The sequence below is a fragment of the Phascolarctos cinereus genome, unplaced genomic scaffold, assembly GCF_003287225.1.
Source record: "Phascolarctos cinereus isolate Bilbo 61053 unplaced genomic scaffold, phaCin_HiC Scaffold_7;HRSCAF=346, whole genome shotgun sequence".
Classification (NCBI taxonomy): Eukaryota; Metazoa; Chordata; class Mammalia; order Diprotodontia; family Phascolarctidae; genus Phascolarctos; species Phascolarctos cinereus.
In genome coordinates, this window is record NW_027556180.1 from 8,274,838 (window position 1) to 8,301,385 (window position 26,548).

General features: G+C 40.7%; 1 protein-coding gene across 1 annotated transcript in view; it reads right to left on the reverse strand.

Moving 5' to 3' along the window:
- Positions 1 to 3,182: 3,182 nt before the first annotated feature.
- TPRG1 (tumor protein p63 regulated 1) overlaps positions 3,183 to 26,548 on the reverse strand; it is a 145,138-nt gene continuing 121,772 nt past the window's right edge. Inside the window, exons 5-6 of the mRNA XM_020989050.1 lie at positions 14,431 to 14,584; positions 3,183 to 3,940 (exon numbers count right to left, since the gene is read on the reverse strand). Of these exons, the coding sequence (XP_020844709.1) occupies positions 3,746 to 3,940; positions 14,431 to 14,584 (349 nt within the window). The 3' untranslated portion in view covers positions 3,183 to 3,745. The remainder of the gene's footprint in view (positions 3,941 to 14,430; positions 14,585 to 26,548) is intronic.

Below are 26,548 nucleotides of genomic sequence, written 5' to 3' on the forward strand. Positions count from 1 at the left end.
ATCCTCTGTGTGAGCATAACCACCTCTCATCCCCAAAGTCATACCATCATACTTCTAGAGCTGGAAAGAAGCTCTATATGTACATATCGTGTTTCCTTAAAGAACGTAGCTCTTTGAAGGCAGGGGCTCTTTTTTTTTCTTTATAACCCACTGTCTAGTACAGTATCTGGGACTTAATGGGTGATTAATACATCCTTTTCTTTTATTATTTGATGGAAATTTTGAATTCCATGGATGAGAAATGTGATATAGTTATAAATAAGGGAAGAAAGAGGGCATGCATGATTGGGAAATTAGTAATAACATGTTATTGCTGTGTGAGAATGAGCATCTATGAAGTAATTTTTAAAAAATCTTGCTTTTGAATTTCTAACAATTTCAGAGATAACAGGGGTTTTGTGAATAAAAGCTTTTAATGACTATAGAATAGAAAACCAGCCAAATTGACTTATGTGTACCTACGCAGAACTTAATGTTCAATCCTCATTAACTGGTGGCCAGCTGGGGAATACCACTCAACCCAAAATTGAAAGACTTTTTTTTCTTTTGAGTAAGAAGAGTCTGAAAAATCCCTCTAACAAGGCAGTTCTATACATTCTTCTTTTTTTTCTAGGCTCTCCTACTGGGGCTTTGTTCAATTTTAAAGCAAATATTTCTCCTTGAAGACAATATGTAAGGATACCATCATCAATTCCATCCAAGTCATACATTGTATAGGCAGATACACATACTCTGGTTATTTTCTAGTTCTTTATAAAAAAAAAATTAACCACTAAAATAGGATATAGAAGGGAATCATTCATGTGGTGGGCTTGGGGAGAAGAATACATGATGGGCATTTCAGTGGCAGGCCAGTTTTTAGCAAAACTGCCCAAAACGTGTGTAGGCTTTGGATAATCTCCTAATTTACCATTACCTCCTCTTTTCTTTCACCATGGACATGACCCCCATTAGAGTGTCCCACTTAGCCCTGACCTCCCAGAACTTGACTTTTTCACTCTTTCTTCTTCCCTAATACAAATGCACATATTATGCATTTCAATGATTCAGGACCCTCCTTTCCACTATGCTGATTGGTTAAATGAATCCATGTGATTGGAGACACAGCTTTTATGTCTTTATTTCCTATCTGAGACAAGAGTTATGTATTTGAACAACAGCATTCTGCAGATAATATCCAATTGCCAGCAACCTTTTAGCAACTTGGCATCTCATGGGAGGCAGGCACTAACAAGGATAAATAAAAACCTACGTGTCAGTATAAGTTATCCTATGGATTGTGTTTTGTTTGTATGTTATAGCCTTGCAATACCTGCCTTAGCCTTTAGGAAGGACCCACTAAGATAACTAACATTTTATCCACCTAGCTGAGACACAAGAAAGAAATTCTTGGTGATCCTGGATTTGTAGCATTCTTTAGGTTGTCGCTGCAACCATTACCAGTCACCAACACCACCATTATCATCTTCAACCACATCATCAGTCATCCATTATCCTTGCATCACCAACACAAGCAAACATGATTGTTATCACACATTTCCCACATTCCAGGAGCTGATATTAACATAGTGCTTTGCAAAGGACATTATCTATGGGTTTCATGGGGTCTTTACAACAACATGATGAGATAGGCAGAATAGGTATCATAGTCCCCCTTTTTTTACAGATAGGAAAACTGAGGCACAGAAGGTATGATAGACATGCCCCAAATCATCTGACTATTAAAACACATACAAAAACCCAGGGGCTCCTGATTTCCTTCTAATGCTCTGAACTATGCAATACTATTTGAGATGCCTAGTGTAAACAAGACACTGAGCTGCTGGAGATAAAAGGAGGTGCAAGCCATGGCCCCTCCTCTTAAGTGCTTATTTACATTTTGCTGTCAACACAATGTCAACACAAATGGCTATGGCAAGAATGAAGTGACTTACATAGGGAAGAAATGCAGCAACAGTGGAAAAGAAGCTGTTGTAACCAAGTATGAGGCTATTGGGTAGGAGGTCCTGGAAGAGGTCCCACTGTTGCTGAGCTGAACTTTGAATGAAAGGTTGGACTCAGATGAGTGGAAAAAGACAGAAGGGATTATTCCAGGTAGAAAGAGGAACACAAGCAAAGGCTAAGTCATAGGAATGTGCATTGCTTCAGTCTGTGTTGGTGGCATCATGAGCAAAACCAGCTAGTCAAAAGGGGAGCACTTGTGAATGGGGAAGAATCGTGTGAGACTAGAGATGCCAGCAGGGATCATATCATGTCTTGAAATGCTAAAGACTTCCTGAGCAAGGAGTTTTAAATTCCACCTGAGACACTTGCTAGCTGTGTGATCCTGGGGAAATCACTTATCCTCTCTATCTCCATTTCTTCATTTGAAAAATGCAGATAATAATAACACCTACCTCATAGAGTTGTTACGAGGACCAAATGAGATATGATATATAAAATACCTAATTAATCTGAAGGCACATTATGATCCCTCATTATCATCACCATCACCATCATCTCCATCACCACCACCATCACCACCGCCACCATCACCAACATCATCGTCACCATCATCTCCATCACCACCACCATCACCACCACAGCCACCACCAACATCATCACCATCACCATCACCATCATCTCCATCACCACCACCATCACCACCGCCACCATCACCAACATCATCGTCATCATCACCATCACCATCATCTCCATCACCAACATCATCACCATCATCATCACCATCATCTCCATCACCACCACCATCACCACCATCATCATCACCAAAATCATTGTCATCATCACCATCACCATCATCTCCATCACCACCACCATCACCACCACCACCATCATCAACATCATTGTCATCATCATCATAATCATCATCATCATCATTATCTTCAAAGGGAATGTCTTAGGAAGATTACTCAAGGGGACTTATAATGATTAGCTGAGATGGGGGTGGTGAGTGTCAGAATGGGCAGTCAGTAAGATGGCCACTAAAACTGTTTAGGTCAGAAACAATGAGTATATACATATGAGAAACATAATTGTAGATTAGGGTTACCTTAGAGTCTATTAAATCTCAAACTATCTTTTTATACATGAGGACATCAAGGTACAGAAATAAAAAGAAACTAGCCTAAAGTCACACATAAAGTTTTAATTAGAACCAATTTTAGAACTCAAATGTGTTGATTCCAACCCTAGGGCCTTGCCACTAAACAACTATGCTATGAAAGACCCATGTTTTCTTTGAAGAACATGTTGAGTTTGAGATGACCTGAACATACAGGTGGAGGTATCTGGCAGACAATGGGAGATGGGGCACAGGAGAGAGGTAAGGACTAGAGGTCATCAAATTGGGAGTCCACTATCTAGAGGTCATAATGGAAGACTTAAAGGCTGAATGAGATCCCCAGAATGGGCATATATCCATAAACACTTAAGAATGGGAGGAGAGTGAATTTGTAGACAGAACTCACTTCATATTCGGACACTAATTTGATAAAGTATTCATGCTTTAATTCCATTATCTCAACCTTTGTATCAAGGTCTAAACACTATGGCAGCTTACACAACTTCCCTACTTCTTTACATGGCCCAGAAAATGTGTCCATCAGAAAGCTTGTGAGGGATGGGGGATGGGGAGGGGAGACTGTAGGAAAGGCGGCTTACAGAACTGCAGAGGAAATAGCACAGGAACTCTAAATGACCGAATAGCTTTTGGCAGAACAGAGCTAACTATACAAGGAGTGTAATTTTAGAATCCTATGCTGCCACGGGCCAGGGAGTAGCCCAGTTTGTTGCAATTTCCAATGAATGACATCAGCCCAGTGTAGGTCTGGATGAGAATCGGTTCTGTTGACACCATCATTTCTTGTCCTCGTCCAGGTCTGGAGGAGGACTTGTGAGCATTCTGAACAGCACACACAAGCTTAGCTATAAAGGCAGACATCTGGGGAGACAAAACAGAAGAGCCTCAAGTTGGGAAAAAATCAATCAGAAATGTTCTTACTATGTAACATGGTGTCCCAGGACACCAGAATTTAGAGCACTGAATGAGTAGAGAGAACATAATTGTTGGTTAAGCTTTATATGGTAATTATCTAATCAAGGGGCTAAAACATACCCCTTTGGACCATCTGAACTGCCAAAGAATGAAGAGTGGTTCTCAAGACTTCTTTGGCAGTTAGGTGGTGAAGTGGATAGAGTACCAGGCCTGGAGTCAGAAAATCTGAGTTCAAATCTGGCCTCAGATGCTTGCTAGCTGTGCCAAGTCACTTGACTCCTCTTTGCCTCAGCTCCTCATCTGTAAAACATGGACACACTGGAGAAGGAAATGGCAAAGCACTACAGGAGCTCTGCCAAGAAAACCCCATGGGCAAGTTTGTGGGTCATGAAGAGCTGGATTAGACTCACAGCAACAGCCAGAGCATTCATATTCCTTCAGCAGTGTAGAAACAACTGAGTTTAGCATTGGGATAGCAAGAACAATTAATTAAACTAGGAAGCACACAATAATGTACCCAGCTGCTGAAGCCTAGGGGAAGCCATCCCTCGCACCCTCCTCCCAGGTGACAACTTTCCCAACTGTGATTTCAGGTTCATCTGTAGGGCCCAGTGATCTCTAGCTCCTGGCCACAAGACATCGTATCCCAGTCTGGGTTGTCTGGGACCTCTAATTCTATCCAATTCAACTATCTTTTTTTTTTTAATTGGGATTAAGTGACTCGCCCAGGGTCACACAGCTAGTAAGTGTCAAGTGTTTGGTGTGAAGCCGAATTTGAACTCAGGTCCTCCTGACTTCAGGGCCAGTGTTCTATCCACTGCACCCCTAGCTGCCCCCCAATTCAATTATCTTAAAAAGATGATTGAGACCATCTGCTGTGCCTGTTATTTCAAAGTTCATTTGTGAAGTTCATGTCATTTGTGACTATCTAACCCATTTCATCTCTGCCCATCCTAACATTGTTTTATTTTTTTTTACTTTATGGAATAAAACATGCATTTCTGCAACATAGTACAATGATAAAAAAAAAAGATGGTTGCACATGAAACTGCAAATCTATTATGTTCAACTTGCTATTCCTTTAAAATATTTAATAAAGTTAACACGGAATTTATTTTCCTTTTTTTCTTCCCTCCCTCCCCTCTCTCACTCTAGAGATGACTACCATTAGACACAAATATTTATACATGTAAAATTATTCTATAAATACTTCTATGTATCAGTTCTTTCTCTGGATGCAAATACTACCTCCTTTCCTATATCTTTTGGCATTATTGTGGGTATGTATAATAGTCAAAATGACTTTGTTGTTCAAAGTTATTCTTAAAGCAATAGTGTTGTCACTGTATTCAACATTCTCTTGGTTCTGCTCATTTCACTCCTCATCATTTCCAGCAGGTCTATCCAAGTTTTTCTAGGACTGTCTAGCACAACATTTCTTACCACACAGGAGTATTCCATTACAATCATATACCACAACTTGTTCAGTCATTTAAATTTCCAGGAGGCAAGTAGTGCTTTGCTACTTCTAGGAACTACTGCGTCTCATTTTCCTCAATGTAATCAAGAAAAAAATGAGGTCAGATAGGGTCACTAAAGGGCAGTAGGAAGTGGACTTTGATCTGAATAAAGAACTTTGAGTTGTGGTTCAGACACTGCAGGTAGTTAGACACCAGATCTTGAGCAAACTGGGCAGCCTCTTTGTATCCCTATTTCCTGATCTGTGAAACGAGGATGATGAGGTCTGCTCACCTGACCATGCAGTATTCTTGTAAAGATCAAATAGCATAATGAATTGGTACCTACCAAAGCATATCACAAGACTTTACAAAGACATTACATTGTGATTAGGATTATACCTTAGCTCTCTTTCTCTGGATGATTTTATTTTATGTATTTATTTTTGCCCATTACTTCTATGCCTACAAATTGGTCAAGCTGATGTTATTTGAAAGGTCAATCCTAAAGGGCTTTGTCATTCAGTCCGTTAACAGTATTTTGCTAATCTAATTAATTAATGCATTCAATTAACACCATATGCTAATTAAAGCATTTAAAGAACACCAGGTATGTGACAGGTATGATGTTAAACCCTGGCAATCCAAACCAAAACAAATTCAAAATCCAAACAAAAGAAAAACCAAAAACCAATAGCTACTCTCATGGAGCTCACAGTAGAAAGGGAAAGATGATGGGTAAACAGGATTTACATAGGATCAATTAAGGATAATTAATAGGAGGAAACAATCACAGTTGGGAGAGGAGATTGGGAAAGTCTAGTAGAAGGTGGGATCTGTGACTTGGAGGAAATCTGGGAGACTCATTTTGGAGATGGTGAGGGAGTAAAATCTCAGCATAGGAATATCTAGAATTTGAAAATGCCTAAAGTGGGGAAATGGAGGGTCTTCCTGAAGGAAAAAGCAGGAGGTCAATGTCACCTGATCAAAGAGTATGTGAAGAAGAGCAAGGCATACAAATAATGGAAAGTTTCGAGAGGGAAGGTTATGAGGGGCTTTGAAAGTGAAAGACTATCTTTTTTAGCTTCTGGGTATGATACCTAGAACACAGTAGGCACTTATTAGATGCTTGCCATTGACTGATTGATTGAGATAAGATCCCAGGACATACTTGCAGGGCTGGTAGGCCCTCCATATTCTCTACCCCAAACTCTTCAAATGTTATTATTCTTTATATCCATGCATTGGCAAAGGGCCACTCCTCCATTTGACACCAGTGGCAAATTTTCAGCCCCACAGTACTCTGAAGCCAAGAATCAGAGAATCTCAGAGTTTGGAAAGACTTCAGGAGGCATTGACTTTAATGTCTGAACAATAATCCTCTGTGCCACATCTGTGACAGGATTTAAGAATTTTCCTTTCACTGATGAAGACCTTGGATTAACAATCTTCAAAATTCCATTCCCTCCATATTCAAGGGAGGCCAGGCAGAGTAATAGGAAGAGTTTTCACTTTGTAGCCCACCATCTTGAATTCAAATCCTGTTTGAACTTAGGCATTCCTATCTTTGGGCCTCAGTTTCTTTCTAAATAATGCAAGAGAGATGAACAAGATAACCTCTAGTGTCCATTCCATCCATAAATCTATGATTCTATGACACGAGTCCTTCTGATATATATAGAGAGAGAGTTTCAGGAACGTGTTCCATCCACACCAGAATCTATGAGGAACATAAGAGTTGAGTAGTGGTGTAATGACACTGCAATAGCAAGCTTAAAAAGTATGAGAAGTGAAAAGAAAAGGGAAAAAGAGAAGAGAAAAGAGATAGTAGTAGAGATGAATATTCAGCATAAACTCTTTCTTGTAGTGAGCTCACTGAACATTTTTTTCAGCAAGTCTCCCTAACCTGGATTAAATTGTGGCTTACAGTTCATTCTGAGTTCATTCAAGCTTAACAAGCACCCTCTATAAAGCCCCATTGTTCTGTCCAACCGCCCATAAAGAAGCTCCTCTTGGCTTTCCTGGCTGAAGCAGAAGTGTGAGCATCAGATGAGTCAGAGGGCTCCAGGTGGATCAGCCTGTGACCCTTGCCCCAAGCCAAACATTCATCCAGATTTAGCTCCAGCCTTTGTGTTTTGTCCCCAACTGGTTTATTACTATTCCATAATATTATCTGGGCATAACCATGATTCCCAATGTTCAGACTTTGAAAATCCACAAACATGTTCAAGTCTCACCTCAGTTTTCCTTCCCTGAAACTCCTCCTAAGGGAGAGGCACCCTTAATCAATAGATCAACAAGTATTTATTAATCACCAACTTTGTGCTGAGGTTCTGGGGATAATAATAGAATAATGGAGAATTCCTTGCCTTCATGAAGATTACTTTCTAATGAATAAGACAAGTATACATGTGTCTATAAAGAAGCAATGTAAAAACCAATAAAATGAACACCAAGTGGATAAATACAAGGTAATTGTGGAGGGAGGGTACTGATGGTTGTGGAGGGGAAGATCAGGATAGCTTTTTGTACAAGTTGATACCTGAGTTGGGTCTTGAAGACAGAAAGGGATTTGATAGTTGTAGGTGAGGATGCAACATAGGAAGAGCTTGGATACTGTTATTTTAAAAAAATCTTGCAGGGCAGGGGAATGAGGTGATGAGCATGGCACTAAGATTTGCTTGCCATTAGGAGCAACTTTCAAAGGAGAAGAGATCAAGATGCCTCTCCAGCCCTGTCCACCTCCCTGGTCCTGTTCTAGGACAGATCTACACTGTGAGAGGCTGGCAGGAAGCTACTCTGTCACGATGCCAGTGAAACCAGTGATGCTCATGTTGGCTAGGGGAATCCTCTGAGCTAAATATTTGTGGCATATACCCTACAGAAGGATTTCCTGCTTGCCAGCCACAACTAAGATTGGCAGTCTGAGAAATCAGTCTATTTGCAATGCCAGAAGATGTGTGTTTTTGTGTTAGCATCCTCGAAGTATAGATCTAGAGCTGGAAGGAAACTTCGGAGTCATCTCACCTGCCTCTCATTTTATAGAGAAAGAAACTGAGGCCCAGGGCTGCTGACTGACTTGGCCAGGCTTACACAGATAGTTAGGGGCAGAGCTGAGTCATTCAATGTTATTTCTTCTGACTCCAAAGCCAGATTTGATTTTTGTTTGCATTACAGTACATTATCCCTCAGTTATACCTGCCACCTATAGTATCCTATAAAGAGTGCCTCCACAAAATCTCAAACAGCATTGTCAGTCACCTGACCTAGGCTCCATAGTATGAGATACTGGATAAATTGATGGATCAGGAGTCAGATAGACCCGGGTTCCAATGCTGCCTGTGACACTAGTGATGAGAGGATGGTGATATCACTTAAGCTCTCTGAGCCTGAGTCTCCTCGTATGTAAAATGAGATGATTAGACTCAATAGTCTCTGAGGTCCTTTCCAGTTCTAAATTATGATCCTAAGAATGGCAAGATGGGAAGGATATGACCATACTATCTGTAAAAATGACACAACTAATGGCAAAAGCCCCATAAAGGTTACTTTCACAAACCCTACACCTTCTATGCATTCAAAATGCTTATTGAATGCATGGATGAGTGAGTGGGTGAGGGAATGGACTTATGGAATAAGAGAATAATCAGGGATGAGGTGGTCCACCACGTGGTAGAGTAGCTGGGAGCAGGGAGTAGCTGAAGAAGTTTTGCCAGAAGATGCAGAGGTTCACAAGAGTGAATGCTCTTCCCTCAGAAGATGGCATTTCACAGGACTCCACATGCAGATCTCAGTGGGCAAGACCTCAGGGGACAGCTTATACTCCTCTCCAAAAGGAAGACCTCTGCTCCTCTGAACAAAATGGGCTTGCTGAATACTCAGTCTTGACCCAGAATGAGAGTCTTGTTGACTTGGGTGTCTAATCAAGCTCAAGTAGAAAGATAATTGGCTGATTGATAGATTGGGGGTAATACTGAAAGGACAAGAGCCTGGTAACTTGAGGCTGGAACTAAAACCATCCAAACTTCCAATAGAATACTCATGACATTACACTTAATATTTTTTTTAAATTTTATTCCTGCAAGGTGTTATGGGAAACTATTCTGAATGCTAAGTAGCAATAATATAACCTTATTGTTAACTGCAAAAGAGAGAGGTGGAGAGTATTAGTGGAAAAAGAACTGACCTTCAAGGCAAGGGGATTTGGGTTCAAGTATGGCCTCTGACACCCTATAGCTTTGTGAGCCTTGGCAAGTAAGTGAACTTCTCGGTAGCCTGAACAACTCTTAAAGACCATAAGTTGCAGAGAAAATGTTGACCTGCATTGGTGGAGGGAGTTTCCTCTTCATGGAGATCCTTTTATTAATGATATCACAGTCACAGATCTTTCAAAGAAGTCAGAAAGTTACAAGCTCTTTAGAGGCAAAGAATAGTAAAAAATAACAATAAGAGTCTAATGGATCTCACTGCCTCAAGCCTCCTCCCTCTCTAAGCTGCCAAAGAAATTTCCCTCATGTGCACATATGACCATGCCACTTCCCTATTTAATAAACTCTGGGAATCCTGATTCCCTCTGAGATCAAATACAATTTGTCTTTTGGTTTGTCTTTTACTGTCCTTCAAAAGCTGCCAGAAATGTGTCAAGTTAACAAAAAGAAAACAAGAAGATCAAAAATAGTTGAGTCTCATTGATTATTTAGTGTCCACTGAGAAAGAACAGCGATCCAATGGAAAGACCTGTGGACCAGTAGCCAGGAATCGGGAGTGCCTTCCACTGTGAGGCTACCTGGGTCCTATACTTTCTGTATGGTATATATACCTAGCTATGGCCATGGTATCTCCCCCATTCAAATGTAAACTCCTTGAAGGTTGATACTACTCAGAGGTGTTCTCTTTATATATATATATATAAAAACACATATACATATACACATACATATATATATGTATATGTACATATATATAAACACATATACATATACACATACATATATATGTGTATATGTATATATAATGTATATTTGTGTATATATATGTGTGTGTGTATATAATGTATACGTATATATATGTGTGTGTATATATATACACACACATATATACACACACATATATACACACATACATTATATATACATACACACACACATATATACACGTATACATTATATATACACACACACATATATATATACACATATACATTATATATATACATATATATACATATGTATACACACATATACAAACACACACACATATACACCCAGACTCACATGTAGAAATAAATATATGCGTGTGTGTGTATGTGTATACACACACATACACACACATGTGTGAAAAGGGACAGCTAGGTGACACAGTGAATAGAATTCTGGGCCTGGAGTCAGAAAGACCTGAGTTCAAATCTAGCCTCAGTCACTTAGTAGTTGTCTGACCCTGGACAAGTCATTTAACTTGTTTGCCTCAGTTTCTCATTTGTAAAACTGAGAAGAAAATGGCAAATCACTCCAGTAACTTTGCTAAGAAAACCTCAAATGGGGTCACAAAGAGTCACACACCGCAGCAATGACTGAACAACAACAATATAACAAAAATGTCAAGTGCAGCATTTTTCTCTATATATTTTCCCTTTCTCTTTTCTATATGGACATATAAATATATCTGTATATATTATCTTATTTCTTTATATACATATATCTATATGTCATATATGATACATACACATAGCTGCAAATACACAGGGTTTTCTTTGCAAAGGTATTAGAATGGTTTGTTATTTCCTTCTCTGCCTCATTTTATGGATGAGGAAGCTGAGGCAAAAACAGGGTTAACTGACTTGTCCAGCATCATACAGTTAGTAAATGTCTCAGGCCAGATTTGAACTTAGGAAAATGAGTCTTCCTGATGCCAAGCCCACTGCTCTATCTACTGCGCCACCTAGCTGCCCTTTTATGTCTATGTAAATACCTATATCTATATCTATGTGTGTGTGTGTGTGTGTGTGTGTGTGTGTATATATATATATGTATATGTATATATATATATGTATGTATGTATGTATATGAAACATTTGCCATTTTAGGGGATCAAAATATGACTCCAAATTCATTGAACTGAAGACCTATAACAATCTACCACTCTGTCTTTCCCTAGAATTCTGGCCTTAGGCTTCATTAAAATTCTTCATCATCTCGGAATGGAAGGGTCAAAAAAGAAGGTAGATATACTTGCCCTGCATTGACTTTGGCATCTCATCAGAGGTCAAATGTGTTTAGTTTTCAGCAATTTATCTTTGCTGATCATGAAGAATGAAGTTAATGGGAATGAGGAGAGGAACAGGAATGTGTTTTGCAAAGAGGGGACAAAAAGGCTGTCCTCTGGAGAATTTCCGGCAGCTGAGCTCAGTCTGGGTGACGGGAAAGTCGTGTAACTTGACATGAATGGCACGAGCAGCATATTTCTCTGAAAAATCCCCCCCCCTCCCTCTCTTGACAAAAGAGGGTCAAGTTCTAACAACTCCAGCTGCATGCAAGCTGCCGGGTGGTTCAGGGCTTTTGTTTCTGTAGGTCTCCTGCCCGTAACCTCCATTGTTGCCGGGCCCTTCACAGGGGCTCGCTTCAAATGCCAACAAAGCTTCAAACTCATCGACTCCTCTTTCACTGGCAAAGCCACCCCTTGCTTCCTGTTGACACAGGGTGACAAGAACAGGTTTTATGCCCGGGGGTCCAAATTCTCTTGTTGGGTGAGTCCTTCCAACCCTCTGGCCACAGGCTGCTGCCACGTGCAAGCTGCACAGTAGGAATCATTACCAGGACCTCTATCTCCAATGAGTCAGGTCTTCATAGTCTGGGCTTGAATAGCTCTCATTCCCAATGTGATTATATCCTGTAATTTTCAAATACAGAAAGATGGCCAACAGGCACATTGGCTAAAGAAAATCTATGGTAGGCAGGCAAGAGAGTGCTTTGGGATCCAAATTTAAATCAAGAGCTGGTGTGGTATCGTGGAAAGAGTACACAGGTGGCTTTGGAATCAGAACCACTCCTCCACTCCCTCATCTGAAAAATGGGGTGTGGTGGAGACACTTGTACTATGTTCCTTAAAGGATTACAGTGAGGATCCTTGGAAAAAACGGAAAAGAAGAGCTGCATTTGGTCCAGATATGGGATTACATCAGGATGGGGAATGCCCAGAATAGAAAGCGCTTCCACCAAAGCAGATCATCAGCTCTCCAGCATTATCAACAACATGAATGGAGAAAGCTTGGAGAGCTTACGTAAATTACCAGTGAGTACTTAGCTAGTATGTATCAGAGGCAGGGATTTCTGAACCCAGATCTTCTTGAATCTAACGGACAGTTGGACTTAGATGTACCTCATGCTCACCTATCATGTTCCTCTACTCTGAAAAGCCTCTAGAAATGCATTAAATGAGCTAAAAAGAAAAGAAAGACCAGAAACACTTAGGTCTCATTTATCATTTATTGCATCCATAAAGAAGGATCAATAGCCCAAAGGAAAGAATAGTGAACTAGTAAATAAAGAGACTTGGATACTGCCCCTAGACCTGCCATTTACTGGACATTTCACTTTGGATGAGTGAGTGGAAGGATTACACACGTTAATATATTGCTAGGGTAGCTGTGAAATGGTATAACCATTTTTGGAAAATAATTTGGAATTATGCAGATAAAAGTATCAAAATATTCATATGCTATGAATCAATGATTCTACTGATGGGTCAATGGGACCTGGACCCTGAATTTTCCCACATACTTCTACCCAATATAATCATTTTAACTATCCTTTCATTGTGGCCCTACCACTTAACTCCTTTCATTGTCTGCACCTGGTCCACCCCAGTCTACTTGCCACTTCTTGATCCCATCCAGATCTTCCCAAGGTCTTTTATTATATGTCAGTATGAACCTTGTCCCTATCAAATTCACAGATTTACTAGAAATCTTGCCTGCTCAGTTGGCGAATAATAAAACCTCATTGCTCTGACAGAAAGAAGACTTCTTTTGATGCAGACCCACCCTGCACCCTTGCATTTTGAGATCTTTAGCACCCACAATCACATCACTATTACTGGGTTTATACCCCATGGAAGCCATTAACCAGAAAAAAAAAGTCCCCATATACTTCAAAATACTCATGAAAGCACTTTTTATGATAGCTAACAATTGGAAACAAAATAGATGCCCAATGGTTGAGAAATACCACAAATTGTGGTATGTGAATGTAATGGAATGTTACTGTGCTATAAGAAATAATGCATGTGATGGATGCAGAGAAGCCTAGAAAGATCTACTGAACTGTTGCAGAGTAAAGTCAAAAGAGTCAAGAAAACAATATGCACAATGACTACAAACAAGTAAATGGAAAGAACCACCGCACACCAACAAATCAAAAGTAAAGGTAACGAGAGTGTACAGATCAAACAGGACTGGAATGAAGAAAGATAATAAGACATTGCCAGCCTGCCCCTTCATGGGAGTGGAAAGTCTGCAGGTGTTACACTTCACAGATTTATATATATATATATATATATATATATATATATATATATATATATATATATATATATATAACACACACACACATATATATATATACACACACATAGATATATACATACATATATATACATACATACACACACACACACACACACACACACACACACACACATATATATATATATATAGCGAGAGCAAGAGAGACACCAGGTTGAGCATCCATAGTTCAGTTCAACTCCTCATTCTACTATTGGAAAAACTGAAACCCACATAGAGGAAAGAGTATCTCTAAGGTCGAACAGGCTTTAAGCAGCACATTGAATGTAGCCCAAATTAACTTAATTTCAATTATCTGAGTGTACTTCTTCATCATCTACTTTTTCTAGTATCTCTATCTTTGGACACTTGTGGCTTCTGAGCCATGTCTTCCCAAGGGAAGTATGCAAAGCCATACCTACCTTGCAAATTTCACTGAACTTTTCACTGCTATTCTTCATGGGGTGCTCTATAAAAGTAGCATAAGGAACTTCTGTGGACCAAGGGTTCCAGCGGGACAAGAGGGACTGCTCCTCACTCTTCCCCCAAGAGATCCGGATGCCTTCACCTTGCCTCCTGAAAAATGAGTGGTTTAGCATCAGATTTATAAGACTAGAACCAAAAGAAGACAATTCAAAGTGAAGTTTCTATAACTTAGGTGTTCTTACTGAGGGAGAAATCCCTTCAGTTATAAATACAAATAATAATGACAACTAAGATTTATACTATAATTAAATGTTTGCAAAGCACTTTATAGACATTTCTCATTTGGTCCTCATGACAAACCTGTGAGATGAATGCTATTAATACACCATTTTACAGACAATAAAATTGAACTGAAAGAAATTAAGTTACTTGTCCAGGATCACATAGCTAAGAAGTTCAAAAGTAGGATTCACACTCAGATTCTTGACTTCTAGGCCAGTCATCCATCCATAACATTGTCAACCTCTCCTCCTTCCACCAAAAAAAAAATCATCCAGTCCATGGACACTGTTGTTAAAAGCCCAAATGACATGAAGAGCAAGTTCCCACTGGACTGGCCCTTCCACAATCTCCAAAATGGCATATTACTAAGGTGAATTTAAGGAAACACCCTGAGCTTGAAATTGTGATACACACCTGTAATCTCAGGAGAGATTGAGGACAAGGAGAAATGGACTAGAAATGAACTAGACATTTTGAGTTCCGTCCAATAATGATTTACAAAGTTCTGCCTTCATGACAACCCTCAAGAAATAGGTGGTCCAAGTATTAAAATGTCCCTTTTACCCTGATGCTCAGGGCAATGAAGTGCTGGCTCAGAGTCACATAGCTAGTTGGGCAAAGATGACTTCAAATCTGGTGATTTTTCCATTCACAAGTCTTCTTTCTTTACGTCTTCTGTAACTTGCTGTGTATTGTCGCCGGTGTAGCAATGAACATATTTACTTAATTCGTTCTAAGAAATATTTATCGGTGCATGCTATTCACAAGGTACAAGGGCCTAAAGGCAGTATCCTAGGCACTGAGTAGAAAAATATGGTCCTTGGTGAATGGTCCTAACTAGATCAAATGCTCAGAAGTACTGAGAATCCTCCCAAAATGTTTGGATGGTTGGGAAGCAGGGTAAATGGAGCCTGGTAAAAGGACCCAACTCTCTTCCCTCTCCCTTTGCAATCCTCCAGTCACTTTAAATAGACCCTCAGAGAAGGCTGGCTTCTAGGAAAGAGGAATGAAGAAACAGGGAATGCTTAGCTTCGAGACAAAAAGACTTAGAAAGGACAGTTTAGCTTCCTTCAGATATTTGGAGGCTATCTCAAGAAGGAGACATTGTATGGCTTCTATTTAACCACTGGGCAGAGGACCAGTGGGGATGGTAAGAAGTTACAAAGAGGCAGATTTGGGCCAAATGTAAGGTCCTTTTTCCCAGCAATTACAATGGAGCTGTCTAAAGATGAATGGGCAGCTTCAGAGGGGAGGGTGAAGAAATGTGTTTCTTTAGAAAAAGCTCTATTTGAAGGCAGAAGAACCAGATCCCAAACTTGGCTTTGCTGCATAACTCCTAGTGTGAGTGGGCAAATCCCATCCCTGCTGATCAGTTTACTTACTTTACTCCCTCTGCAAAATGAGGAATCAACAATCTCCAAATTTCCTTTCAGTTTTACATCTATTAATGTCGTCATCCAAGTTGAGATTGGATGGCCAACCACTTCTCAGGAATGGTTGAAAGGGGAATTGAGTTCACATTGACCTTAAAGAGCCCTTCCAACTCTGAGATATTGATTCCACAGAAGACACCATGATCCCATGGCTTACAGAGTTCCTGAGTCTTACAGAGTCTTAGGACTAGTTCCACAGTGATATTTAGTGTCTGTTCCAGGAGAGGGGAATTCAGTTCCACTATATTCAACAAGTATGTGTAGTAGAGTACTGTGGATCAAAACCTGCCCTGAAGGAAGAGAGACTTGGGTTCAAGACTTAACTCTCACACATTCTGATTGTGTGATGCTAGGCAAGTCACTGACACTTTCAGTGGGAGATGATGGGTACCAAAAAGATGAATTTGCAACCACCAATATTTTTCACATTTTCTAAGAGGGAAGCTGTTCTTGGATTTGCGGCAGCTGTTACATGCAAAATACTTGGTCTTTTTTCTGCCCCAGATACAGATAAAAATTCATTTCTATTCTTTCTGGATGCTATTGGCCTAATCTTTTCAGTTTTGGCATTCTCCATTGCCCAGAGATGAGACCTATGCATAGAAGCCATCTTATTGACATCTTTAAGTGACGTTAGCTTTCTCTGCTGTGGTTATCCCATTTCATCTGCATATCAAAAACATTGCAAAGGAATAAGAAGGTATGGTGACTGATTTGACAAATTGGAAAACAGAGAGTAAAGAATCAAGAAATCCAAACTTTAGAATTCAGATGTCCTAGAGGATAAGGTGGACATTACTGAAAGTGGGAACACCAGGATGGATGGTAAAATGTATGGTACTGGGACACTGGCCTTGCTCAGATTTTGAATTTCAGATGATGGCAAGACTCTCAGCTATTAAAACCCAACAGCCTTTTGGAAAATGGAGACTGGAGCTTGGGAGAGGAAGCAGAGCTAGAGATGACTATTTAGAAATTATCTGCATTGTTAAGAGTTGACATTCTAGCAACAAATGAGATCTTAGGGAGGAAAGCAGAATGGAGATGTGATGCCTGTACTTTGGAAAATGCCCAGCCCCACATGGAAAGTAAGAAGGAAAACAGAAACAAGAAAGAAGACGAGCGTAGAGATCACTAAACAGGAATAGGACCCCTGGATACTCAAGGGAGGAACAAAGTTGCAAGTTGGGATGAGTTGTGATGAAAGCAAGATCCTGCAGGAGGTGCAGTAGGATGGGGATTTACGGAGGAAGGGCGATTGGGTTTGGTAATAAGTTTGGCATTGATGACCTTCCTAAAGCACTGCCCATTCATCTTGCTTCATGGAAGCTGCTTTGGTAGACTGCTCTAATTCCTCCTATGAAGAAATCCAGTTTGGTAAAATTTCATTTCTTTCAATTCAACAAGTACACATTAAATGTCTATTGCACGGCAAGCACCATGCTCATTTGGCACCAGGGATACCAAGAAACCAATGAAGCAACACCTGTAGCCGAGAAGCTTGCATTTTACTGGGGAGTGGGAGCTGGCATGGGGCAGAAACACTGAATGAGCAGAAAAATAACAAAAAAGAAGAAAAAAGAAAAATAACAAAAGTGGTAGAGAACAGGAAAATGTAGGCAAGTCAGGGAATCAGGTGAAATTTTGCAAAGGAGGAGATGTAGCGGAGCCCTGGAGGAAGGCAAAGGCTTTGAAAGTTGGATATAAGAAGTGAGTATGGTCCAGGTGGAAAATATGGCTGCAGAGATGTGGGTAATAGAATGTCAATCCATTCCATCGGTGGCAAAGCAATATTGTACTTCCCCCTTCTTTCACCAACTTATTATTAGTATCATTATTATTACACACATAGCACAGGACAGTCCATCTTCTTCCAGCACAGACCTCAAAGGCCCAAGTGCACTGGGTGTGGTGCGCTCAGCATTGCCAGAGAGATTTCCTTGATACATGGGAGCTGGATTGGTGGCAGGCTTGTGGGGTGGTGATGGTGGGGGACACTGAGTAATATGACCAGAATTTCCATGGGTTTTACTCTTGGCATGCACCTGTCAGAAGCTGTGCTCTGCGGTTTTAGCCCTCTCTGGATTCAGAGATGCCTGGAGGTTAATCCAAGCTCATGGGCTTTGCACCCAATTGGGGCTAAAACAAAAAACCTTGAAACTCTAGACCCCCCAACCATGTACCGTGGAGGTCTCGTTTCTCTTGGAAACCAAATCCTGGGATTTCTGGAGTGAAAAGCCTAAGCTTAATGGTGATGCCGTCCCAAAGCTGTCACTTCCTGAGTGGGTCAATTTGCGGAAGGAAGGCTTTCTGATTTCTGAAAATACAAGCCAATTTCTGCATGTGTGCACAAATACACCACACACTCACACATGCACACACATAACACACACACTGAGCAGCCACTTCAGTGTGTACCAGAAATGATGTGGCTATTCATTGCAATAAAGACTGAAGGAGAGAATTTGGCACAGGCTCCCAGCCCGTTCTCAGATTTTGACAATCATTTTTGAAAGCTGAAACCCAGTCATTTTTGTACTTAATCCTTTCTGGAGAAAAGAAAGAAGCAAAAAAAGTTCTAAAAAAAATCTTGCATACCTCTAAAGTCTCCCTCCCTCCCACCTCCTCAGGTCTTAAAAACATTTCTAAACCTCCTGCATTATACTGTTTTTTCCCCCTTCCTTCCTTCTTCTCTCTCTGTCTCTGTCTTTCTCTGTCTCTCTGTGTCTGTCTCTCTACTCTATGTCTGTCTATCTCTTTCTATCTCTGTCTGTCTCTGTTTGTCTCTGTTTCTCTGTCTCTGTCTCTGTTTCTCTGTCTCTGTCTCTGTTTCTCTGTCTCTCTCTGTCTCTCTTTCTGTCTCTGTCTCTCTGTCTCTGTGTATCTCTCTCTTTTCCTTTCTTGTAACAGAATGTAGAATCAATGACTATTCTATGGTTGTGTGGTTAATGGAGCATTTTGGCTCAAGTCCATTAAAACATCTTGCACAATGGAATTATTTACTGCCTCATATGTCAATTTATGTGCTGTGTGCAAATTTGCTTCTGTCCAAAGGGGAGGGAAATTTGCCAATCTGGCTGCAGTAACAACGCATTCCCTTCCACCCGCCATGGTTTCCCCCACATGAAGTATGAGCAACAATGCCCAGCGAGATGCAGATTTGTCTATCTTTCTGTCTTCCTCCACCCAAATGACAGAATCCATCAGTGGCTTGTTTTCTAACTGAAAAAGTAAATATGAGCATCTAAGCTTGAGGCTTGAACTGCAATAGTGGGATGATGTGAAGAGGAGTCATTGTGGGGTCATTGGACCTAGTTTTGAAACCTGTGTCTAATGACTTCTGCTCATATTGCTTTGGCCAATTCCCAAGCTCCCTGGGTCTCTGTTTTCTCACCTGTAGGATGAAAGAATTGGACTAAACGATTTCTGACTTGCCTTTAAACTCTAGATCTGGGGGCTTTCAATGAACCCTGTTCTCCAAAAGCTATAATGGACCTCATCTGGAAGGCAGTTTCTGGGTGACCAAGCACCTACACTTAATGCCTATCAATATTTTCCATGAAGCTAGTTTTGGGAATAGGCTGAGTTGGCAGACTCTAATAACCCATCCCTAACAAGTACAAGAGATAAGGCTCATTACAATGGCTGTGGGGTAAGGGTTTGGCCAGAGGGGCTACACCTATTCAGAAATTTAGATTTGGGCCAAGTTGAGCCAAGCAGACTATTTTCAGTAAAGGATCCTTTCCAGAGCCCTGGTTCTAGTGCTATAAAGGACCTTGGATATTCTGTCTTACAACCCCATCATTTTCACAGATGAGGAAACTGACAAAACAGGTGACCAGAGTCAGGTTTGGATTATTAGGCTTGAATGTGGGGGCAAATCCATATGTGGGTGCAGCAAAACAGGAGCATTTTAGAGTAAGGCAATCCAGGAAAACCACACCAAATCAAGTGAGGATATGGGAGAATGAGGCTATGGAAGCATTATGTTCAAGGGTTGGAATAGGCTAGGGCCAAGGAGACAGACCTGAGAAAATGACCATTGATACTGATATTCTCTCCCCTTCCATCCTAGATCCTGGCAGCCCAGCTCACCCACAGATCCTGACCTGTGAACTTCTAATTCTATTTAAATGTATTTGACAGAAACTCATTCTACAGGAAAAGGATAATGGAACACTTTTTATAAATGTTTTATGAGGGATCTTTCTGGGGCAGAGATGTGAGACGGATTAGATGATCACTGAACCCCCTTCCTCTTCTCAAATAATGTGATCCTGTGAGTGATGGGATCAGGGTCAAAGAATGGTGGGCTTTTGAGAGCTAGGAGAAACATCAGAGGGCATCTAGGCATGTGTGTATGTGTATATGTGTGAAATATATGTGTGTATATATGTGTGCAAAATACAGATGTATATGTGTATATGTATGTATATGAAATATATGTGCATATATGTGTGTGTTGGGGTGTGTGTGTGTGTATCCTCAAGAGGTAGTCAGCCAGCTAGTGCTGTGTGAAGGGAAATTCATTATTTTTTAATTCAAATTCCCACTTTGCCATGTGTATAACTTTAGATAAAGTACTAAAGCAATGTTTTATCAAAATGTTGTCGGAACTGAGTAGAGTGCTGTCTTTCTCTCTTCTGCACACTTAGTCTAAGGCCAAAAGGGCCATGATCTCAGCAAGCTTAAGCATCTAATTAATATAGGTGGCCCAGAACCTTACTGGCCTCTGGGATTTATTCTACACTGGAAACAAGAGAGAAAGATGAGCACAATTCTTACCTTAAAGAGATTTGAGGACCAGTTCATAAAGATATGTGGACAAGGGAAGACCTACATATAAAGATTAGAGGAAGTAGGATTCCTAGTGGGCACTTAATTGATCCTTGTGGATTGATTGATTTGATTGATTGTTTAAGGGGGACTCTTTCTGGCCTAATTTCTCACCTCTAACATGAGGAGTTGAAAAAGAATATTAGTGGCAAAATCCCTTCTAACTCTAAACCCTGTGAAGCTGAAAATCCATTCCATCTTTAAAGGCCAAGAATTCTAAAGACCTGACTCTATTTATATCCATTCAAGGTTCAGTCTGCTCCATGATTGATGCTCTGTTAGATGCTGGAAGGACATTAACAACCTTCCTGCCTCCTCTTTCTACTTCCATTCTAGTCTTCACTGCTTCTCTTCCCCCAAACATGTAAATGGAAGAAAAAAGTGATTCAAAGTCCCAGTTCTCCATGAAGATGAACACCAGCAGCCTCCATTACCTCAGATGGCTACATCTCCTTTCTACTCATCTCAAATCTCAAAGCTTAAAAACAGAATTAAAAACATAGCTTAGGGCATCAGATCCCAATTTATGAGGAAGCACAGACATTAACTTTTGCTCTAAATGTTGGGTGCGTGCTTTTAAGTCAGAGTGAGCAAACAGTGTGTGTGTGTGTGTGTGTGTGTGTGTGTGTATGTGTGTGTGTGTGAGTGGGCTAAGGGGGGACAAAGGGGAAGAAGAGAGAAAGAGAAATCAGCTCAGTAGACGCACATTATTTTTTCTCCTTTCTTTTATAACCTGAGCTTATTGAAAGACAGGCTTTTGGAGCTTCATGAAATGTTAGCCCCTTGCTAATTTAATTAGAACAAAAAGGGGCATGGAGTTGGCACTTTGGAGGGTATTAAATGCTATTTTGCTGACTATATGACCTCAGCCGAAATATTTTCCATGACAAGAACCCAAAAGACGCTGGCACCAAGTCAAACAATAAGGGTTTCCGAAGGTGTTTACATTCTCTCCATGGCCCCCGGCTGCTCCAAACACAGCAGCAGGTGCTGCCTTTCTCTCCTCTTTGCTCACCTGGCTTAGGACCAGAAGGTTCCAGGGCATTGGGCTCAGCAAGCTTAACCATTTATTGACATGGGTGGCCCAGAAACTCAACAGACTCTGATTTATTCCACACTGAAAGGAAGGGAAAAAGAACAGCACAATTCCACACTTTGGAGAGGATTCACAGGAAATCCATAAAGAAGACTGATGGCGGGGAGGGATAGCTTCAATAAAAAGATTAAGGGGACTAGACCTATTCACATTGACAAAAAAATGAAGTGTAATTTATTGTATTTGCAATGTTCTCAGTGGATATTAAAATCGTAATGTCTTAGAGTTGAAATGGAATTCAGAGATTGATATGCTCAACATCTGTCTGAAGTAGAAGTCTCCAGAAGACTGATGAAATATAAATACATGAAATATAATCTACTTGAATATTTTCAGTTATGAGGAAGTCACTACCTTTTGAGGTCACCCATTTCACTTGAGGATTAAGTGATTCCTAAAGAGTGGTCCTTTACATCAAGCCAAGAGAAAACTTTTAGAAGCTTTGATCTCTTCCTGTTGATTATGTCTTCTGAGTTCAGCAGGAATAGACTGAAGCCCTCTTTTACTTCATAGCAGCTCTTCATCATTCCCTCTCCTCAAGAGTAAAGAGATTCATTTGCATGATCTCATGAGAATTGGGAAACCTTCAGCAGTATCCGGGTCCCCATTGTCCTTGGCAGGGGAGAGGTGATGCTCATTCTAATAAAAATGGAGCAGTCTGCAACTTTCACAGAAGAACTTGCGTTCAAGATGTCACTTACAGAACCTGTGTGCCAAAACCTTCCTAGAGAAGGGACTAAATTCTGTAGTGAGAGGGAGAGATGAGCTGCCCAGGGACAACCCAGCCTGCTGCTTGCAGCTTCCTCATCACCTGCCCCCAGAACCTCCTGAGAAGTGATTATTCTCAGGATTTCAGAAGCATCCATAAAAGTATGGAGGCTTAATGGACTGCCATGGGATGCAAATTGCACAGTTGTGATGGCATGAAGTTGTCAAAATGTGAGCCACTGCCCAGAGGGCAATCATAGATGCACAGAAATATTTCCTGAGTGTTGAACAACTCATAGAAAAGACATGTTCCCTGCCCCTTAAGGATCTGAATGTCTGAAATAAATATGATAACAATTCACAAGCACAAAGGCATTGATGCAAATGAAGCACTTTCATATACTTATCTAACTGGGTAAGAGGCAGGGTTTTGTTTTTGGGAGTCTAATGAATAATGTCTAAAGAAGGGGCAGCTAGGTGGTAAAGTGGATAGAGTACTGGGCCTGGTGTCAGAAAGACCAGAATTCAAATCTGATCTCAGACACTTACTACCTGTATAACCCTGGGCAAGTCACTTAACTCCTGCCTGGATAAAACTGGAGAATGAAAGGGCAAACCACTCCAGTATCTTTGCCAAGAAAACCCCACAGACAGTTGGTTCATGAAGAGTTGGGCACAACTTAACAACAACAGATAGAGAACCAAAGTCCTGGAAGTCAAGTCAACAAGCATGTATTGAATGCCTTCTATGTTCCAAGCATTATGCTAAGTACTGAGGATACAAAGAAAGAAGGAAAATAACAGCAATGACGAACAAAATAGGTCTCACTTTCAGGGAGTTCACAGTGTAATGGGGAGATAACATGAAAATTAGCTCTCTCTCTCTAAAGATATACACACATACACACACATACATATACACATACACATGTGTATGTATGTGTGCATGTGTGTATACACACATGTATACACATGCATATATACATGGACACATGGACACATGCATACACCCTGAATGAATCAGATAACTCTGGATTGAAGGCACCAGTATTAAGGGGTATTGGAAAAAGGTGAGATTTTAGGTGGGATGTGAAGGAAACCAGATGGTGAAGATGAAGAGGGAGGAATGACTGACTGACCTAGGGGGCAGTCAGTGAAAATGCCTGGATGTGCCCCATGAAATGAAGAAAATCAGGGAGGAAAAACTCGGTTCATGTGTTGTCTCTGATCACCATGCTGTGTCAGCCCGGGCAGGTTGCTTCACTTCTTCATGCTCTGGCCACCCTCGAAGACCTGAAGTTGAACAGGAAATGGCAGCTGCATTGGAAGAAGGAACTCCCTTAATAGGAACTTCTCTTCAATCTACGCTTGTGGAATCCCAGCTCCGTTCCCTATAGCTCTCAGTATGGTGAAGGAGGGTATATCTTATTCCTAATTGAAACATCATAAGTCTCAGGCTCAAATGGGATGAATCACTTGCTCATGGTCACAAAGTGGTTGAGTCTTAATTTGAGTCTAGATGTCTTGATTCCAAGTGGAAGACTCTTTCAGTATTCAGCTTCTCTGAAATTCAATGCGATCCAATCCAACAAGCATTAATTGAACTTTTCCTCTGGGCAAGCCAAAAAATGTCAAACCAAAAAATGTCATTTAGAGACTACTTTCAAAAAATAACATGTAAAGAGTTAAAGGTCTAGGTTAAGGATGATAGTTGTAGGAAGGAGAAAACTCTGGCAGTCAGGGAGATTAGGAAAGACCTACTTGAAGAGGTGGAATGTAGGCTTATAGAATGGATCATAGGTTTCAATCTGCAGTGGGCCATTCCCTGCACATACAAACAAGGAAACTGAGACCCAGGAAACTTATAAGCTATGCATTAAAAGGAAGTGGAGTACCCAAAAAAACACAGGCGAGGAAGGAATACATTCCAGGCATAGAAGACAGTCTAGGACAAGGCACAGAGAGGTTAGAGATGTAATGATCTTTTGGGGAGCAGCAAGTAGATGAATTCAGCTGAAATGTAGATGGTGAAAAAGGAAGTAACGAGTAATAAGGCTAGCAAGGTGGACTAGAGCCAGACTCCAAAGGGCTTTCAATGCCAGCCTGTGGCTTTTATATTTTCTCTTATTTGCAAACAGAATCAATCACTGAAGTTCCTTGAGGAGGCAACATGTTCAGATTTATGTTTCACAAAGATTAATTTTGTGATTGTGTGTGGGCTGTGTTGGAAGGGAGGGCAGCACTAGAAGCTCAGAGTAGAATCAGGGAGGAGATGAAAGTCTGAATTAGAATTGGGGCCACAGAAGAGGCATAGATGTGAATGACAATATCCAGCACAAATCAACAGGACTTTCCAACCACTAGAAATGCATCAGGGCTCAAACACTGAACTACAAAGATAACGGTGCATCAGCTGGCAGAATTTATGTCCCTAATCAAGAACACTTCACATCTGATTCCCCTATAGCTTGGTTGCTATACTGAATGAGTGAGTCAGGAAGATTTTGGGTTTTTTTTTGTTGTTTTTTTTTTTTTACTGCGTCCTTTGACTAGACCTGTGATTTCACTGATATGAAGAACTCCTGGGGAAAAAAAAAAAAGCCACTGAGGCAGAGAAGCCTCTCCCTTGCACCTTAAAGAGTTTGAGAGCTGTCTGTGGTCCCAAAGTGAAGAAATTTGACCAGGGTCCTATGGCCAGTGCACATCTGTGGTGAAATTTGAACTCAGAACTTCCTGACTTTGAGGCAAGCTTTCTACCTTCTCTAACATTCTAATTCTCAAGGAATAACTTATCAGGTTTGAGGGCAGTTCCATTTTACCAAGAGAAATACTTTCTTTAAGGGCTCTCAAAATTATATCTCACCTAACCAGACATGTACACTCCCAGGATTTATTGAGCTAGAAACAGCATGTCATGGAAATAAATCTGTTCAGTGCTGTGTGCATACAGTTTAACTGTGGGTCTGGGATTCATCTGTGTTGGAGCCTCCTGAACATGCTGGTTTCAAAATTGTGCACTCTACTTCTCCACCTTTATGTCATCTTTCCCTGTCCCTTCATTCCTCACTGCGAACCCATTCATGAGCTATGTTCACAGGCTTCTGGAGAGGAAGAGTAACTTCCTTTCTCTTACCTCTCTATGTGCTCCAGACAAGCCCCTTTTGGTGCACTGCCTCTCTAGACACTCCAGGAGGTGCTAGAAAATTGGCTTCATCAGTCTGACTGCTTAGGCAATGGGATGTCACAGACTGAGTCCTGGATCCAGGGTCAGAAAATGGTGTTTGAAATCCTAGCTCTTCCATTAAGTACAGTTGTGAGCTCAGGCAAATCCCTTCACTTCTCAGCTGCCATCTCTCCACGTATGAAATGAGGAAGTTTGAATCCATGACCTTCCAAATTGGGGTCAATGATCTGTTCGGATAACCTTTGCATTCAAAAATCCTCTTTCTTCATTTCTATATGTCTAAATCCATTCAATTGTAAAATAAGAAATTTAGAAAAGATGACATTGGCACTCACTTTCATCTCTGAATTTGTAAATCTGTGATCTGGGAGGTTGACCTTTACATTCAGAAAATGGTGACTATACACGTGTGGGAGCAGGTAACCAGTAATATTCCATTGAATGAACCCATGTCAAGATTGATTTGTTGATGTCTTTGCTATTCCACCCCCCTTTTTGTCATTCCTGTCTACTAGACTATAAGCTCCATCAGGGCAAGGAAGGCAGAGTGGTAGAGTAAAAGAGTTCTGTATTTG